Source organism: Taurulus bubalis, assembly GCF_910589615.1.
Source record: "Taurulus bubalis genome assembly, chromosome: 3".
In the NCBI taxonomy this organism is placed as follows: Eukaryota; Metazoa; Chordata; class Actinopteri; order Perciformes; family Cottidae; genus Taurulus; species Taurulus bubalis.
Window position 1 is genome coordinate 7,571,011 of NC_136591.1, and position 20,858 is coordinate 7,591,868.

Consider the following 20,858-nt stretch of genomic DNA (forward strand, 5'->3'; position numbering starts at 1 on the left):
TCTTTTTCTTTTTTTCTTTGTTCACTGATGTTCCGACATGTCCAGCCACACACCAGACTAAAACATCCTCTTTCCTTTATTTTCCACACTCACAATCCTCCCCCATCCCTCTGTTCTGTTCCATAATTTCAAGGTTCATAAAAATCAAGAAATATTTCAAGAGATGCTATTAGGTTATTTCTGCTCCAATTGCCGCCATGTTCCACAAAAACTATTTTAGAAAGGGAGTTAGGTTGCAAAATACTCCTGAGAAATAATTGAAAATAGGTGAAGTGGCCCTTGAAATGTATATGTGTATGTTTAGATCTTAAAGGTCATGTTCTCTGGTGAAAATGCAAGTGTACTTTCTGCCAATATATTATATTTATAATATGTTTGTATCTTAAAATCAAAGCCATAGATAAAACATAAGTTTTTGCAACTTGTCTGCTGAACTTCAGCGACACACACATTTTATTTTTATGTTAAATTATATTTTCTATATACTCGGCCGGCTTCGGACAAAGCTAGGAAGTGCTCTTTCTCGAAAGAAATTGGTGAAAAACTGTCCAGATCTGAATTCATTCATTCGTCTCCACAACATTTAAAGCTCCATCAAGTCAGTCAAGGTTTATTCAGTCACAAAATGTTTCACAGTTATAAAAAAGACAACCTATAAACTTCCACGAGCATTACAAATAAAAAACTGTTTGAATACATTATAGTACAATATCTCATATATTAAAGCAAATGTCCAGGTAATGTCCATTCATGTAGCCTTGGGTTTGCGTCTGATCACTGAATTGATCCATTCGATATAGTTCACCACTTTAGTGTAAACACCAGGTTTTTTAGTGCGGCCGCAGCCATCTCCCCAGCTGATGATCCCATACAGGAAGCTGACATCATCCCTCGCACAAGCCAAGGGGCCCCCGGAGTCGCCCTGCATGGGGAAACACATAAATAGATAGAGTTCACACACATAAACATGCATGCACGGATCAAAGCGGAGTCACACAAACAGCTGAATCACGCACTTCAAACCTAATTCATTCCTAAAAATTGCACTCTACCAAAGAGGTAAACAGATAACTGTGACATTTAATTCAAGAGGAAGGAACTTATATATGTATACTACACACGGCAGGTTGAGTAGTCTGATGCTGCAGACAGACCCTCGCTAACTTCCCTCTGGCACTTGACTCAGGGGAATCCCTGCTGCCATCTTAAGTGTTGTTCCATTACTCCGATTCCTTGAGTCATCTTTCTGATATCGACCCTTACAGAGCCGAGGGAGGAGGTCAACGACTATGTGGGCTCTGGGGGTCTATATTTCCCAGAACACTTTATGATCGGTTGTAATTTCCAATACTTCAGAGCAATACGAGGGGAAACATATGAGGCGGTTGCAGCAGCTCTTTGTTAGCTCGTATTCCCTGGATCCCACGTTTGGGTGACAAAGTGACTAAAAGGGGAAATTGGTTCAGTATTTTTTGTGATTGACATTTTACAGCATGTTTGGAAAAACATAGGATATTTAGACTGATATGAAACAAAGAGTAAAGGACAAAGAAATTCACTAGTTAAAAAACTAAAATAAGATACACTGAACACTTGTTGCAGTGGACATCCGTGACACTTCATCGTTTTATCCTCACGGACATTGGTGAGAAATTGTAATAATTAGCATACAAATGTGGTTTTCTGATGTCACTGTGACCTTTGACCATCACAATCTAAACAATTCATCCTTGAGTCCAGGTGGACGTTTGTGCCAAATTTGAAAAAGTCCCTTTCAGGCGTACCAGAGACGAACAGACGGGTGGACAAAGAAAGCTTTCTTATTTCAAATAATACATTTCTATCCTGCAAGCAGATTATGACATGATTCATGGTGCATACGCTGATTTCCATTGTTGGACAAGCAGTCTCCTGGCCGACAATAGCAGTCTGGACACATTCAGGATAAATAGAAGGAATGATGTCTTCCACGGTCGACAGATAAATTGGTCCATTGAGTGAGAACGCTGCAGACAGCAGCCGCTAAAAAATGCCCTGTTTTTGCCACCGACAGGCTCAGATAGTTGTTGTAAGGCTCTGACAGCGTAATGGAAAGGACCCGACAGAAACTGGAACATTTCTTTATCTAGTCCGTTTGTTATCGTGTCACGTGACTTGTTGCCAGAAGACAACGGTGGAAACGAGAGTGAGAGTTGAGCAGCAGAGTGCTGGTGTTGTCGGAGTTGTTGTGCTAAGAGTACAGAAAGGATAGCTCTTCAATATCATGGCTGAATATTGAGCTGATTTCAACAATGTGGGTGCAGCGTGCAATTTTTTTCAGAGCGAAACAAAGCTTGGTTCAATACAATAAACAGACCGGATCAAGCCAAAAGGTAAAGAAAAACATGTTATTCACAATCAGTGACCTGAGCCTGACAGTGGCAGTTGTAGCTTTTTCTCCCTAAAGGTGAGGAATTGTGAGAACATAACCATCAACTTGGCATCCTTGGATTTAATAATCACGGCCTCTAAATGTTTTCCTACCTGGCAGGCGTCGACACAGTTGTCGAGTCCCGCACAGATCATGTCAGCGGTGACATGGTTGCCATAAACATCTGGCTTCCTACAAACTTCATGAGGAATCAGCCTTACTCCGGCCTCCTGCAGACTCGAGTAACCCTCGGCCTCTGTCAAAATAAAGCAGAAATAACACATCACATGACACAAAAGTAGAACTGTGTGAATACGAACAAGGCCTATACAACAGCCTAAATGAGTACTATTATTTTTCGATTTGTCAGTTAATTGTTAATTAATAATATTGCCAACACTCTACTCTCTCAGAACTGTGTGGGCGTGAACTGACTGTGCCTAATCTCCCTCAGTCTCCCTCAATCTCAGTGTTATTAGTTCATTACGTTTTATGAAAACACATCATTTACCAGCATAGCGCCACCCAATTTTCTGACTAAAGGTTTACTAAAGTGGTTAATACCACCGGTGTGCAATAATTTCAATGTCATTTCCCAAGATGAAGGTCTAGTGGTAGAACATTGTCTTCCCGGTTGCTCAGACATTTCACAGAGAAGGATTTAACCTCAGCGGCCTTAATGGGAGCTCGAGCCCTGAACCTTAAGCAATACATAGGTAATTGTTTCAGATGGATGTTCTGTAGAAACTGTTTTACACATTACTGAAGTCTTTACTAGATAAGATATTCCCTAGCTCTCTAATTTCAATGGTACCTCCCAATTTACTACATCAATTGTTTAAAGAAAGAATAATTAATAACCTTGAAAGGACTTTACGCACAATTGTAGTGATGGATTTGCGTACAATAAGTACATTGACAATCAAAACAAAACTTCTGCTAAGGAGCAAACCAACGCTGACTCCGCTCTGGCAGTTTAAAACAAGAAAGACATGTATTGTTGTTGCACTAGCGACACAAATAAAACGTCCGTTCCACTGTATGAATGTCGATGGGTGTCATCATGGTGACACTGCCAGGGTTTCCTCATCACTCACTCTCGTGCATGTGTCCCCAGCCGCTAATAGTACAGCAGTACTCATCGGGGAACGTCATGCTCTGGTCCGGGAGACAGATGGGTCTGATGAACGGGGTTCTCCTCACACACCGCCCGTCCTGCTTCGCCAGCTTGACCAGGACTGCCCAACAGAAACACAACGTTACCAAAACGACGACCAAAAGAGTCGTTTACGTGATGACACAAGTGGTAGACTTGGAGACTCCGTTGGCCAATGAAAATGCCACACCCAACCGTCAGTGTGTGTGTGTAAGAATGTGTGTGTGTTTGTGCGGGGGAGCACAGGGACACAGCTGCTTAGTGACGCACAGCTGTGCACGCAGACCGTCTTTAGTGAGTTTGTGTGTTTCTGAATGGGAGGCAGGAGGTCTTCTAGTTTATGTGAGTCACTGGTGTGTGTGTGTGTGTGTGTGTGTGTGTGTGTGTCCACTTTAATGCTTACCAATGTCATGTAGTGTAGGATTAAACACTGAGAACTGCTTTGGAAAGATGTACTTCTCCACTCCAAATGTCCTGGTGTTGGGACCAGTGACGTTGAAATGCTGCTGGCCGAGCACCACTCGAAGCTGAGACCTCAGGGGGCTAAGGGAAGACACACAGCTGTCAGCCGGCGTATGGATGTACTCACACTCGTGTCCGTCTGTCTGTCCAACATCGTCGTCCAGAGACAAGTCACCTTGAATACTACCAGCTGAATGCCCTTAAACTTTGATCCCCAGAGAGTGAATCACGGGATGCCACCGCCTCTTTTACCACCAACATTGATGGGCCATAAACTGGCAATGATTGCACAAGAAATATCAAAATATAATGACCAGATCTCCATTTAATGTATCTAGTACATAGATGCTCCCCCTTTCAGGCTGATTTAATGATCTCTTGGCTTTCCCTCGGGACAGATAATAACACTTTAATAGCTAGATCTCCAGCATGTTGTTCATTATGCTCTGCGTGTCTGTACTGTGTTGTGTAAGGAACATTGTGGACTTTCAGAATTTCAATCAAATCACTATCAGCTCATACAAAATCAGTTTTGCAGTGACAACATGTGTAAAAGAAAGCCTTGCAGATATTATGTTCTGGATCCTTTTCAAAAATCCTGAAAAAAGCAACAACTGTTGAACTACTTTGCACATGTAATATACAATAATAATATCGGTGTCCACTTCAATGATGTCATGATTTAGCTTAAGATCTTTGAACTTGAGCAATGACAACAGATGCCTGTGTTAGCTGACATCAAATGGGAAATGTATGCACTCGCATGTAAACAGCGTGTGCATGAGACGTTTTTAGGTTTTCCTCGAACTGGATGTCTAAATATAGGGCGTTCATGAAGCTGTGACCTCTTGTTCAGCTGCAAAGGTCGGAAAACAGTTAAAAATATTGCTCCCCTCTGATCTACGAATGTTTTCTGAACGATTATGTTTTACATTGCTGATTCAAACCGAGCACTTTCAGTCCTTTATACACAAGCTGAAAAAGACTCCCAAGGACACAAAGTGTCCCAAAGTTTCAGATGCACATTCTCTTCATTTTTGCCTTTACATTAATACAAATACGAGCTTCCGCAGTGCATCCATGACGTACTTGCGGAAGAAGCAATGAGCTGCAGAGACAATCCAGCAAGAGGAGACCAGGGTGCCGGCGCAGAAGCTTGACTGTCCGATGTAGATGGCAGCCATCCAGGGGTGAGTACCTGGCAGGGCGGAGGTTCCGCCCAAAATCCGCCCCCTGGCTATCGATAACCTCTTCTTGTGCTTTTTGCCACACACGTTCTTTTTGCTGGGCACGGAGGGCTTGGGTTTTTTAACGCCGGGCAGGACACCAAACGGCATAATCCTTCGAGAAGAGGCTGCATGAAAAACAAAAAGTGCATGATTATTTCAGACTTAGTGGCAATAATTACGACTACAAGCTACAAGTTATAAACGAGAACTAGAACTACAACAAACCGGTCTAACAGCTAGAATATTTTGCGACCGCCCTCCCTAGAATACCTCTTCTGAATGTTTTCGTGTTTGTCGCTGGCTGATTCTCCCCTGCAAGAAGCAAAGAAAGCTGTTCTATAGGCGGATCATGTGAGGGTAACAGAGCAGCCTCCAGCCTTAAATCTAGACTGAGGAGGGCACTGCAGATTCTGCGCATACCCCTGGCTTCATGACAGACAGTCAACTGCGCCAAATCCCACTCATTACATAAAGAATTGGCTGCACCTGACATGACATGTTGATTCAGGGTGAGTCATGCCTTGTTCCCCCTTTATCTCATAAAGCCCATATTATTAAAAAAGCTCTGCCAAAACCAGTCGAATTGGCTGAATCCCACTTTTCAGAGCGGCGTGACTCCACACATTCGCTGTTTTCTCTGCCTTTCTGTGTTCATCGCTAAACACTGGATTTCTGATTAAAAGTCGAGGCATTTAATGAGGCGTTGAGCTGCTGTGAATTTGTCCCTGAACGCGTCACGCAACTAAAGCTGCGAGAATGAAGATATTGAATGATGCACCGTGTGGCCTTCGTGAAGAGTCTTCGCTTTTCATTCCTCATAACGATTATTATTTTTTTTAAATCAATTTATTTTGTATGGCCCAAAATCACAAATTTTGAAAAAAAAGAAAAAAACCTTTCAAGGGGAAAAATTATAAGTTCATTATGTTCTAATATGGGTCTATAATAAGGACAGCGACATGAATATGCCATCCTTGGTGAGATACATAAGGGGAAAAAAACGCTTTAGCTTTCACTTCACTCAACAATAACCAAGGCCAACAATGAATGGATTTTTTTTTACTACTGATGAAAGCAAAATCAAGCTGTTATAACTGACCAAGCTAACATATTATATATCCTGCTTTACCAACATGGAGGAGCATCAATGTACATCAATACACCCGTTCCGTGATGAAACTAACTCCAAAACAACAAAAGACGACAAAACTCCTTTCCTGTGCCCCGTTTACTCACACACAGGCATCACACAGGAGGGGACGTCACAGTACTCCCAGGAGATGGCGCCGTCATTTAGTGTGTAGCACCACGGCATCTTGTCCTTGTCTGGGTTCCTACACACACAGAAACACAGCGGCAGAGTGTGTGTAGGTGTGACTCCAGTGTGTGACAACACAGCTAAATGGCTTACAGGGGCTCCATCACTTTTGAATGTGGAGGATGAGGATGATTCAGTTTAAATAATGAGGAAATAAGTTTCCCTGAGCTGCAATATGAAACTTTCCCGTCAATACAACGTGTGTGTTTGTGCCTAAATCCCAATGTTTGCTTGAAATGGGCTTTTTCTTTGATGTTTGGGACTTTTTTGGGCGCATGCCATTTGCTGTGAGCATGCCATATGGCTGCTGTGTCGTCAGGGCAACAACGACTGCTGAAAGCTGTAAGAAATGGAAGAGGAGCGAATGTGGAGTAGATTCTTTTTTTTTTTATTTTTATTTTACACAGGCTGGATTCACCATGTGCTTCTTCAATGCTCCTGGTGGTTTTATGGTTGCCTCTGAGTAGACTTCTTCTCAGGGCTCAGTAACATGTGCGACAAGTGTTGCCATGTGAACCTCACAGATAAGGGCTAGCACTAGCAGGCGGCTTTGCTAGCTCGGTGTAAAAAGTTGGATATTGCAGCTTGAAAGAAAACCTGGCTTTTCAGATAAGCCCGTTCCTACTGCAGCAACCACCGAATCAACGGAAGATCTACTCAAACAGGAAGTAGTCTTCGTCTGCCACATTGCTCGCTAATTAGCAGGATGTCTCGACACACACCTGCAGTAGGCGTGTTCCCCGAGGCCCCTGAGGGGCGGGGCCACCATCGTGCCCACGTGGATCTCGTCATACAGCAGGTCTGAGTTCCACGCCACGCACCTGGCGCCGGACACCGTGGTGCCCACCAGCCCTCTGTAGTCTGTGCCCCTGCTGTCATAGCACTCTGTCTCCGGCTCTGCACACACACACACACACACACACACACACACACACACACACATCACAGGCGGAAAAGACAATTGTCTCAAGCACGTCTCGATTCTGCAGATCAACACAGATATGTTAATAATGTGAACGTCCTTCAGACCATATCCAGGTGTGTGTTGACAGATATCTTGCTTTCGCACTAAAATCAGTCAAAGCAGGAAAACCTGGAAAATAAACTCTCAGGCTGCTTTAACGACAGTTACTCGCCCAGGTCTCCCGCCATCATTAATCAAATCATTGTCACGCACGTGCATGTGCGTGAACACAAACACGCATGTATGACAAACACACAGGAGGGCACACATAACGAAGAACACTCCAGTCCTGCTTTTACTCACCGAAGCTGCAGTACGGACCGCTGTAGCCACGTCTGCAGTTACACACTTCTTTGCCGGTGGCGGTGATCAGTCGACACGTTCCGTCATTCTGACACGGGTTTGTTTGGCAGACTGGACACAGAGAGGGACGCCAGGTCACATCCTAATGCCATACGTACTGAATATTTCCACAATAATTTAATTTACATTTAAAGCGCTTAAAGCTCAAATAAAAGCAGAGACGAGTTGTGAACACAACATTTGTATATCATATATGGTTGCTAGCCAGCAGTGACAAAGCCAAATTAAAATGTATTAAAAAAGTCATGTTTCTGGCCACCTGATGAATGTCCAACGTTCACTCTAATTCAGCTTTTTTTTAGGGCCTTTACCAACTTGTGAGGGAAATTAGTCAAATGTGTCAATGCCAAACATTTTTGTCAAAGTTATATCTTCAGCATGCTGTGACAAAAAAATCCATTAGGTTCAACAAAATAAATCTCTCCACTGATTTCTTTAGCAATTGCTCAAACGGTACAGTGCAAACGGGTCCTGTGCTCTTAATATACAAATAGTATATCTAAGTGAAAAGTCAAATGTCATTGTAAAGCCAAGTCAAAGAGCATTCAATTTATTTTCCCCACTGTCGAGAGTAAGATAAGCCCGACCATCATGAAAAAAAATTAAAACAGGTTTCGGCTCAGCGAGGATGAAACTCCCTCGCTGCCTTTCTCTTTCATGCCAGGGAATCCGTTAAATGCCCATGAACATCCCCCCCCACATCGAGATGAAAGCACCTCAGGGACCCATGGGGTGTGTCCTAAAACACCATTCCTGAGTCACCGTGAGTCATATAATCTGTCTTTTCTTCCATTGCAATGTTAGTCGTGTAACTATGGAGCTGTGATCAAAGAGAACAAGCTTGTCTCCGGGCTGGGAGGAGATCTGACACTTGTATCGTGTGAGGCTTGATAAGTATGAAAAACGCCTTTAGACGGCATTCCTTAGAGAGCTACTCTACATTGATGGTCAGCATTTTACATGATGTTAAGTATTAAAAAACGCAGTGTCTGCTGCAAATTCAGCGAATTCTTAGAAACTACATGCAGAGTAACGAAAGTTCAACAGTTTGTGGAAGAGCATATTGTTTAAGTGATTGTAAATACATCCTCTTATTGGGTTTCACTCTCAATCACCTCAACAAAAGCAGAGCACAGAGACACAATTGAAGCAGAACAACAGCTGAAAGCACATCTTACTTGTGTAGCGAACTCTTTCACACTTGACTTCCCCCGCCACACATGTGCACTGTTCCACATTACGGAGGTGAATTCGTCCCCAAGACTCTCCGATGTCATAATGGCGCAGGTGTACGGTTTCATAGCACTTCTCTGAAAAGCCGACACAACACATAAAAAGGCATTAGGTTGAAATGTGAGAGCAGACTGAAGAGCTGAGCTTGATGGCTGAGCTGTGCCAGATTCTTTCTGAGTGAAGCGCATGTTTGAGTGTTTTTTTTTTAATTATGTTTTTGCTTTTGTTTGATTGGGAACGATTTAAATGACTTTGAGTGTAGAGTGAAACTTCTTTGGCAATTGATTCAAAACAGACTAGTAGAGCGTGAAATTTCATTCTTGATCTTGGAAATCATGTTTGGCAAAAGAAGGTTTAAAATCAAGAGAGGACATCATTTGAATATTACCATTGTAACTTCATTATACTGCAAAGATTGTCTCATTCAAGACTTTTTAAAGTAACACATGCAGGTTTTGTCTTTTTCTTTTTTTGACATAACCTCACTTAAGGTTTGAATTAAACTGAACTGTTAAACTGTCTACTGAAGCAATACATTCCTGAGTGTGTGTTAAATTGACCAAGAAAGCTAGTTTCTCCTGCTTGCTGAGACTTCCTGGCTATTCGTAGGCGGATACTAGACATCCAAGATGAAAATGTAGTTCTTCCTCCCATTACCTCCGTCACTGTCACATCAAATGACGGCGCTGGATGCAGGAAGAACTACAACGTCAGCTTTCTAAGGCTGTGTAGCGCACACACTGACGCATGTTCAGTCGACTATATTTACCATCAAAGCTGATTGGACGTCCACGTAGAAATCTGGCGAATTTCCAAGTTTAAGAATTAAAAATAAAGTTAACAGAGTGAAATCGTATCCATGTTCGCATAAGTTTCCTTTCAACATCATGAGGCTGATGATAGAGTTTGTTAGTTTTTCCTGGCAGAGACTTCTGTTTCATTTGGCAGCTGTCAGCCAAATGTGCACATTGATATGAAATAATGATTGCAGACAGAATCTGACAAAACCCAAACTAAAAACTTGTTGACAAGATTGAATGGAGGATACACATGACAAAACAGTGGTATTATACTTGTCATTCATAAAATAATAACAAAACTCATCAATTGTACATACTCTGCTCACAGACTCTCCCGGTGAAGCTCTCGGGACAGGAGCACTCGAACCAGCGCCTCTGAGGGATCAGCGTGCAGACGCCTCCATTCTGACATGGGTTCACCTGACATGGATCTGTGATCCTGCGTGACGTGTGGACAAAAACTGAAACGCATCAACAAAGAGACCAGTTACAGGATGACCAAGACAGTATCCTGATTGACTGATTGCTTAAATGCACTGTGGTCAGTGAACTAACCAACTGGCTGAGTTTTCTCTGGTGCACAGAAGCCCCACTGCCGGTCCCGATCAAAGTTATTTGTGAGGGAGCACCTACAGAAGAGGAGACAGTAATATATTTATTAGATTTCAAATGGAAGAAGATAGATAGATAGATAGATAGATAGATAGATAGATAGATAGATAGATAGATAGATAGATAGATAGATAGATAGATAGATAGATAGATAGATAGATAGATAGATAGATAGATCATTTGTTTGTCGCAGCAGCAAGCAAAGTTACATAGAAGACACACAAATATTAGGTAAAATACTCAATATATACACAAAACAGCAGAGCGTATTAGATTTACAAAAATTAAACAATAAAGAAGGTGCAAAGTATATGCAGTGTATATATAAAGTGTATATAAGTATTTACAGTGAAGAAACATTTGCAATTGAGTCAGAGTTGGCCAATATGACCACATTATAAATTGTCAGAGATTTCGCAATATTGTTTATTCTGTGACATCTCTCCATTTAACACCTCGGGATGTGTGATGTTTTACCTGTTAAACATCACCAGGTAATGTGCAGATATTAGCATTGAGCTCTATTACAGCCTTGCAGGGCTCGACTTCTAGTCTTGTTTTAAGATTTTTGCAGCAAAAAACAGACGTCCCTATCTGGGTATTTTTATACAATTATTTGATCATTGATTTTTCTGAAAATGTAATATGTTTGTATTGTGACATAAAATAACTTGCACCAGAAGAGAGGATTTTATCCACCCCTAAATGACACATTTCAAACCTACAAGTACGAACAAGCTGCTCCAAAAATCTCTCCGTGACGGAAATGCTGCACTTTTTGAGGCCAGTTTTATTCGGAGAAAAAATTGGGAAATCTTTCTGAAACATAACCAATCAACCTTCACTAACTCTGTCAATCATCCACGACTTTAATCAAAGTTACTTCTTCAGCATACTTCTGCTCTCTGCAGCTGCGGTACGTAATGACAAACCTATCTTGACGCCGAGCTCATGAGCACATCACATAAACACGCAGTCATATTGTGTTAACTTCATGTGTAGGTGGACCACGAATGTTGGGACATATATAATTGCATTCATGTTGCTCCAACTTGCTGCTGGCTCCCTCCCTTCTCGTCTCAATTCAAAGGAAAGATGACTGGAAAGCCCTTCAGCAAGTTGCGCCAAAATAAAAATCCAATAAAAGGATGATTTTGTTACCACATCACAATCTGAAGCCACTAAAAATACAACATGATGGTTTAACTGTGACGGCTGTTTATCTACTCTGAAGATAAACTGTAAGAAGTTTTAAAAATCTTATAAACAGCCGTTGTCACAGTTTAAGATGAATTTTCTACGTTCTAGCTTATGCCACCTTTAATATCTTCTGGTTATAATAACATCATTGCACAATGTTCTAGTTGGGGCACACAAATCATTATAAAACCCACCAACGATTCAGCGATGAGCAATTTATTGAAGCAATTAAGCACCTCATTAAATATAACATTAGCATGAATCTCTTCGACTACACAACCCAATTACACACGGCATCAATGTGCCTTCGAGTAAATCGATGGCATTAATGCATTGCATTATGGGAAATACCTGTGTTTTTGAGGCATTTTGAGGTCATCCCAATTTCATACAGTGCCTCAGTCATTCACACAAACTCCCGTGACGTAACACCTGCGGTCCGTGTGTGAGAGACGTAGACAAGGTGTGTAGCTTATGAGTGGCTGTCTGAATGTAACCAAATATGATGACGCAGCACTTCTACCTGTCAAGTTGTGTCGTGGTGCCTCTTCGTCTGAGTCAAGTGTGTGGTAACGTTGTGTGATTGCACGCACATTAGTGGTTGTTTGTGTAACCAAAACGGCAGAGCCGGATGGGCTGGCTAATACGGTCTCACCATGGTTTTGAGGAGAGGATGGTGAGGCAGTGATGATGAATCCTTCCACCCTGACGAAATGGGAATTTACATTCTTTATCCGTTGTAGTGAGAACTGGCAGCAGAGCAACAAAAACAAAGAAGAACAGCTTGTTAGTGATTTTCAAAGAACACAGATGGGCAACGCACAAAAGAGTGAAATCAGAAACTGTCTGAAACACATTTTGTGTGTGAGGTGCGGTTTCCCCCTGCACCTCACACACAAAGACTCCTTTGACTTTGTACTACATAGCTCTGATCTGAGGACACTGAATCCACGAGCCTTCTTCAACTGATACTATGGTGTGTTGCCAGGTGTGTTTGCACATACAAGATCATGTGTGCATACAAATAAACAAAGTGCAATAATATAAATACGTGAAAATTCACAATAGAATATGGAAAAAAGCAAACAAACATAGTGTGATATTTAGCATATGTGTTGTTAAAGTGTACAATCAAGACAAAAAGCACACATGTTGTACCACTAACTTTCTCTGTTACTTCAGCTGGAAGTACATCACCTCCCTCTTTTCTCCCCTAAATCAAGCATATGCTTGAGGTAAAGCTTACCTTTCCGACTCTCCCTGAACGGCTCTTTGGAGATGACTCTTTCATACGACGGGACCAATATGCGCTGAAATCAGGGAAGATACGTTATTGCACGTTTTCTTGCTTTTAGCGCACGCAAATTGGATAACAGAAAAAAAGAAAAGAGACGCAGAGGTTGCGCAGGAAGGTTAAAACTTACCGCCCGTGTACTGACAACACAAGGTAGAAAAAGTAACATAAAGTATGCCATCATGGAAGTTTGCATCCGTTGGTCCCTGGTTGTCCCGGACGGAGGAGCTCGTTTCCAGAAGTCCGAAGAGGGTCTGTGTGCCTGTCACGTTATATCAGTGAGTTTCCGAGTCCGCAGCCAGATTTTGGTCATAGGAAACGTGGGACACCCTGCAAGTATTATCCTGTCCCTCACAACTTCAAGCCGGATTGAGTAAACCCGTTGCGTCATGGGGCTCGTCTACCTCTGAGGCATCCCGTATCCCGGCTGGTATTCCCTCTGCACCTTCCCAGCTGACGCCCACGCGGGTTATCATCGAGAGTCAACGAGAAAGGACAAAAACCCAGGGGTTTCCAGGGCCGGAGGCGGGTGACGCTGCGGGAGCCCTCCTGGTCCTTCCCGGGGTCTGGGACCGTGTAACGTTCACGCGCTACTCCGGCGTCGTTCACGTTACTTTTTGCCACATAATATATCAACTTATACGTCGGTTCAAGCTGTAACTTATGGTTGTGGTTGTGTGTTGTTGGTTTTTTAACTGTTTTTAATAAAGACGTTTGTATAAACAATGTCAATTTAGACATAACAAAGTGATTTACGGGTTTAGAACAGAAACATTTACATGAACGTGACATTAAATAACACTTCTCGCATTAGAGCATGACAGGATTAAGCTAATATAAAAATACCAAACGATTTAACACTGAAATCAATCACAAACGTTAGTAACTAACTTAAACTTGGTAGTGACGCAGTGGTTCTCAAATGGGGGGTACTTGAAGGCACCCTAGGGGAACTTAGCATCAATTCAAAAATCCTTTAAAAAGTGATTTAATAAATATTCAATAATATAAGTGTAAGTTCTTAAACTGAATTGCATATATTCTATAATAAATCAGACACTGACGGCACAGCGCTGTGTATTACATTGTTTTTTCAACCCACAATGCTTTGCACTGGTCAGGAGGTACTTGGCTGAAAACAAATTCCACAGGGGTACATCACTGGAAAAAGGTTGAGAACCACTGGTCTAACGTTGCAATGCACTGCTGATAACCGGAGCGACCTGTCTGAGGCCAAAGCAGCTAATGTCACAACAAGAGATGTTAGACTTGGGATTTGTTTTTTAAGTCCTCAAACAGGTTGAAGAAACAGGTTGAAGTTGCTCTCTCCCACTACACATATAACTGGCAGAGAAGCAGTCTAGACATGAAACCACCCACTGGCCTATATCTCCAGCTTTTAGGATAAGGTGTATGAAGGAGTTGGGAGGGAAAAGGCTTCTGTTCTAATGAAGAATTCAGTAATGACAGTGAGGAGTGAAGCATGGAAGTGAAGAGCCCAACCCTCTTGTATGCCCCACGTGTTGTCAGCATTCCGGCAGCAACATGCTGTGTCAAGACAAACTCCCCAGTCCCATAGTCAAACCTCTAATTTCCACCAGCTGCAATAATCTCTCCAGATGCTGAGCTAAAAATACAAAGAGGAGGCTGGACGACTGAACTGCACGTCCACATTAGCAACAAATCCCCAGGTGAAGGTAGCTTGTTTCCAAAAAGGGAAATTGTTCAACTAAGACAGTGGTTCTCAAACTGTGGGGCGTGACCCTCTAGTGGGACGCGGAGGTATTACAGGTGGGGCGCAGAGGAGAGATGCAGATTCTTTTTTTTTTTTAATAATCCTTTATTAATCCCACAGTGGGGGAATTATTCTCTACATTTTACCCATCCTTAGTAATGAAGGAGCAGGGTGCTGCTGTGAAGCTCTGGGGCTTAGGTGTCTTGCTCAAGGACACAAGGAAAAACAGGCATGGAACCGGCTACCTTGTGGTTTCAGGACGACCACTCTCTCCATGAACATGATAACTTTACATAGTACAAAAGTACAAAGTACAAGGACATAAAACGTCATTAATAAATACATGGAGAAATGCCTGTACTTTCATGTAAATGGCTACGTTACGCCGTTAACAGGTTACGCTTGCACGACTCGCCGATTCTTGGCGTTTTGCTAAAAGCCTTCCTCCGTGAGATCTCCGTGAGGTCGTCTTTTCTGCTGTTGCTTCTCTCAAAACATAATACAGATCTAAGCTCAACATTGAGCATGAATTGAGAGCGGCCGTATCAAATCAACCCTGTTTTAAAAATATGTGTAGAGGAAAGCAGCTCACTGCAGCCACTAATACTGATACAACGTGATGCTCAGACATCTGCACTCATTTTGCAGAGGTTGAACATTATTGTTATTATCTTGAAAATATATTTAGTGCAAAACAGGTTATTTGCAGCCACAATAGGTAATTGTTTTGCCAAATATTCGTTATTTTTTGCAGAGATAGAACTTTATTTGCATTGTTCCAACAAAGTGATTGCACATGTTATTAGTTTTTGTCTGATGGAGCAATCTGGTTTACTTGAAAGGGATTTCAATTTTCTTTATTCTATTATTTGAAAAAGCACGGATGGAGGAGTCACAAAAAGTTGGGCCATTTTGTTACAATTGTGTTGGGGCGGTGGGGCCCGAACATTTTTCTTCCACCAAAGTGGGGCGTGACAGAAAAAGTTTGAGAACCACTGAACTAAGACAACCAAAGGCTTTCCATTAATTATTGACAATTATGACTAACTTGGCAAACACATTTAGCTGTCCAAATATGACAAGTAGGAGAATTTGGAGCTGTGAATGTCTTGCGTAAGACTTGGGGAGTTATAAACTACAACAAAGAAGTATTATTTTTAAGGCGGGGGGGGGGGGTAAAGGTTAGGTTGGGATGGTGAGGATTTCCCTACTGTCATAAATACCAGAATTAATCACGTACAAAAGAAAACAGTGTCAGTTTTGTTGGAATTACAACCATCAAAGCTTTTTAATCGTTTAACATGTGAACAACCTCAAAACCACAGAAGCAGGAAGTACAAGCAACAAAAGTTACAGTCATGTATTATCTGCAAAACATAGGAATGATATAGAGGAAATATTTAAATATGCATTCAAAGTGTGATTTGCCTCCCTTTTGATCCTTAAAACAGAGTCTTGTCCAGCATGTATGGTCCAACTAAAGTGGGAGCAACTTTCTAGTCGGGTGAAACAATAGTTTAACAAAAAAATCAAACTCAAGGTTCACTCACTAGCTTCTTTTTTTTGTGCTTTCAACTGCATCTCACAGACTTCCTCAGCATAAGACAAGCTAGTAGGTGGGGATTGACGAGAGATTTTTAGATCAAACTTAATAAAGTCTTTATACTGTTAGTTGTAATAAATAGCTTAATTAATGGTTAATCCCTTGCCTTGTACGAATCCCTCGCCGCTCTTTATTTATTTAGATGGTTTATAAGAAAGTAAACACTTGTAATAAACTCATTGATTACAACTTATAATCTATTTGCTATGTATGCTCTACTTAGAAAATAGTACCCAAAAGTTCATTTCCGGCTTCATCCATGGTTGTCCCTGCTCTAACATGGCTCTTAATGCACGTCATTATTAAACTAAACCAAAACAAAAACATATCACTGTCCAAATATCACAACCAGTACTAAATATCAACAAGAAGACGCCAGAATCAGTAACAAATATACAATATCTATCACCGTAATATTGATTTTTTTTTTTTAATCATTTTGAGTGTACATGCAGCCCATCGTTTAACTAATTCCCTTTCGAAAGACAGTGCCTCAGGTTTAAAAAGTGCAGCAGTGGGGGGGTTCCCTTTAGACAATCGTGGCCTTGTAAAGGTCCGTCTTGCAGTCCTTGCCCTCTGGTGCGTTGCGGCCGTTCTGGGGCATCTGGGTATTCCTCAGCTTGCTCTGGCACTGCCGCAGCTCAGCGACGTAGCCCTGGAAGCTGAGGCTGAGCTCGGAGTCCTCTCCCTGGGACGGTTCGAGCGGCGCCTCCTCTAGATGAACCCCGTCCACGTCCATCGCCTCCTGGACCTCCTGGACCGCCTGTGCAGCGTCGGCTATGTCGGCGTTTGGGTCCGTTCCTTTCTCTGTGCACGAGAGATAAAGACAGACATGGAAGATTTAAGACGAGTCGATGCATCGTGGACGGCCATGGTCTGTTTAAATAGTTATGAGCGTGGTCACAATGAGTCATCTCATTCACATGTCACGTCCTCATTTAATCTATTGTTTATATCAATGTATTGATGACTGCGGCTTTAAATGAGCAAATTAAAACAGGCAAACAATGTTAATTTTACAACTTAAAATATATTTTTTCTATAATGGGGACTAAATACAAACACAAAACATTGTTCCATCTCTGTGCAGCTTTGACTCACGTGAAGCTGCGGCCGATCAGAATGCCTGATGAGCAGATGCTTATCCTGACTGTGTGAGACTTCAGAGGATCTACGGATTGGAGACTGTCACCCATGACGCGGCTGCACATGCATTTTAACTCTACGCCGCTCAAATGAACATTTAATATGTGTGTAATCCGACAACTGTATAGGCTGTGTAATCTGGACAGCTGTTGTCAAGAGAGAAAACAATGACATAACTGCTTTAGCTCAAACTTGCTGAACTCGTTTGCCCAATCATGGGGAAAAAAAGTGAAGAAAATTGCAACAGGATTAAATTAATTATTTCATAGACTTGTTGTCACATGCGGTGGATTTCAACATTACCACTTGTGCTTTTTTTTGTTTCTTTTACAATTCAGGGCTGCATGACCTCATCCGACACAAGCACTATCTGCACTTTTTTGACGACTGTCTTCAATGTCTTTTTTTAATCTTTTTTATATTTATCTTATTTACTGTATATTGTGTGTGTATAAGTACGAAGAGCAAAGTGAAACCGGAGTCAAATTCCATGTATGTGCAAACGTACATGGCCATTAAAGCTGATTCTGATTCTGAAGTTAATGAAACCTTAAAATCACACGTGTTGGCCATAAGGATCCCATCTCATGCCAGTGCACTCAGGTGCCGAGGAAGCAGAGTTCCTGGGATGCAGGACTGATAAACTCTCCCCTCCTCATGTGAACCCTGTGGCCCCTCAGACTGTAAACACAGAGGCCCGCGTGACACAAACACAGAACTTCTCCTAACTCTGCCGACTGTGATTCACTGCTGTTCGGTTCAGATGTAAACACAGCCTGTGAGCTCCAGCAGCTGACCTTTCACGGACCCTCAGCCGAACAGCGACGGCTGATGGGATCCCGAACCATATCCAAGGATTTTTCAGCAACTGCCCAGGTCTTTGCCTGACGTTCGAGGACATGATCCTTACGTGTGTCGTGGCGTTGATTATAATGTAATCGAATTGATGATGCATCAACATAAATCTCTATCACAGGGTTTTCCCGCAGGATGTGATTTATTGGCGCTGGTATGCAGAGTGGCTAGATGACTCTTTTTCGATAAATTGGGATTGGTGGAACTAAAAACGAATTGTACTTTCGACGTCATAAATGTATTCATCCATCCTTGAACCCTACTCTCATCCACTCCCTGCACCCGTGGTTCCATACCTGGGTATAGGGACCCCTGAAGATGGATTTGACGGGTTAGCTACACAAGCTACATGCAAAACACAAGCTACATGCAAAAGTAAAAATCACTTCTTGGCTCAGGTCTTTATTACTCGTTAACCCATGTCAGCAACTTCCCTTCTTTATAAAGGGTCCCAAGTAGGACTGCAACTTATTATTTGCTTAAAAGATTACTTGGATACATTTTCAAAATAGTTGACGATCCCGCTGTAACCATTAAGCCACCATAGCACTAGTGCTATTTACAATAAATGTCTCAAGAGAGATAGTTCAAATAGTTTGCATGCTCCTGTGTCTCTGGAAGATGGGAAACCCCAGTGAGATGTATTTGTTTTAAAATCTATGGATCAATCTGCACACCTTGCTTTCTCTACATTATTTACCCAAAACCGTTCTCAAACATGTTTTCACTGTCCAAGCTTGCTCACGCTGCTATGACGCGGAAACACGACACGTCACCGTGTCTCGGGTGGCGAGTCTTCGCCAGCAGCCGGGGTGCTGAGACAAGACCAGCCAGACTGGAACTGACCCAGCAACAGTTCTCACTGAGGATCAAAGATCCACGTCAAGCCCTCCCCATGACCCCCAGATGGACGGTAAGGCTGGCCCAGGGTCAGAGGCTGCCGTCTTTGAGAGCTGACACAGAGACACGATGGGGAGACGGGCCTGAGGGGAAACTGAGCCATATGGTCCCTGCGGTCAGATGTACTGCTGCGACATTACAGAGCATTTTTGGGAAATAGCCTGGGCTGAGAGTGGATGTCCCATTTACTCCCAGGAATCCTTTAATCTTCTCGTATGGGCCAAACCATTCCTCTCAATTAAAACCCCCAGCAACTAACCTGCCCCTGGATGTGTAGAGGGGAGCAGGAAACACATGTTCAACATAAACTCGCTGACTAAATTTGTAATATTTAGCACTAAACTATAAAAACTCACAAGTGAGTTCAAAGCAGTCATACGAATGGAGTTACACTGTGTGATGTCGCCCCCTAGTGGGCGTCCGTATCCCCACCAGCCCGGCCTGCTGGCCCAACGCTTGGCAGAGGGAGAGGTGATTACAGCCTCGGTTAGGAAATGATCGCGATAACAACAGGGCAGCAGTTCTCCGTTCTGGTCCTCTGGATACAGACCAGAGGCCTTCTGGGTTTTATTGTAACAGTCTAGTTAGGGGATAATTTACACTTGATATGCCAAGTAAATGCAAATACCTGTAGGGCTAGAAGTACTCTGCGTACTTTAAACTACCCCTAAGAGTTTTAGATGCAAATGCTCATACTGATGTTTGGGTATATATATTTTTTTTTAGTACAAAACTAACTCTACCCCCTAAAAATAAATCTATAAAGCAATGCTTATGTGCTCCTTAAAATGCATTTATGATGACTGCAGTACAATAAAGAGGAAACAAAAAAGTCCCAGTGTTTAAAAAATAACGGTATCTTATTGCTCTAAGCAACATAACTTCATATTAAGAAGATGCATCTGGACTTTGCCCTCTGCCTTTCTATAGTGCTTTATTATTCATGGCATAGTGGCAGTGGGGTCTGAGGAACCTGCTGATCCACCTCAGCAGTAAGTATTTATTCCCTTGGAACAGCAGAGGGCGTCAGTCTAACACACAAACAGAAGAGGGACGTCTGCAACTGCTGAAATCCAGCAGATTGAGGCAGTAAAAGAGCATAATTGCTACTGAACCATTGTTTACTTGCGTGGACCGGCGGCCTTTGCCTTACTCCGTGGGTGTTTATCTTATTATTAAGCCCGTGAGCATGACTTTCCACCAGAATTCAAAAGTAACAACTTCATAAAGTCTCTAAAAAAGTGGAGGCGTGTTAACTCGCTTTGCATATCCATGTTTGCAGACCCCTCACAGCTTTACCGCGGTGACAAAGCAGAGTCAGAGATAGAGAGGCCTGAATCATAGCTGTTTCTATTTTAGCTGGTGGGAAGAGAGGGGGAGAGACGGAGAGATGGAGAGAAAGAGGCTTGGAGATGGATGAAAACCAGCAGCGACAGTTTCTATCTGTAGCTCAAGTCAACTCATGGATAAGGTTACCATGACGCCCAGTGGTGGGAAGAATCAGGCGGATGTACTTAGCAACCAGAAAAGAGGCGCGAGCCTGCGGAGGAGCTTCCATCCTTCCTCATCGTCTCGTGC

At 42.5% G+C, this 20,858-nt stretch overlaps 1 protein-coding gene across 1 annotated transcript; it reads right to left on the reverse strand.

Moving 5' to 3' along the window:
* Positions 1 to 608: 608 nt before the first annotated feature.
* On the reverse strand, positions 609 to 13,237 carry hgfac (HGF activator; the record flags this gene model as incomplete). The annotated part of the gene is made up of 14 exons (XM_079216075.1): positions 609 to 922; positions 2,524 to 2,666; positions 3,508 to 3,648; positions 3,970 to 4,109; positions 5,118 to 5,382; positions 6,494 to 6,591; positions 7,298 to 7,472; positions 7,843 to 7,953; positions 9,081 to 9,212; positions 10,253 to 10,396; positions 10,491 to 10,564; positions 12,403 to 12,496; positions 12,994 to 13,057; positions 13,172 to 13,237. 14 exons carry the CDS (start codon positions 13,235 to 13,237, stop codon positions 749 to 751), a joined length of 1,821 nt encoding a protein of 606 aa, XP_079072201.1. The 3' UTR covers positions 609 to 748.
* Between the last annotated feature and the right edge of the window lie 7,621 nt (positions 13,238 to 20,858).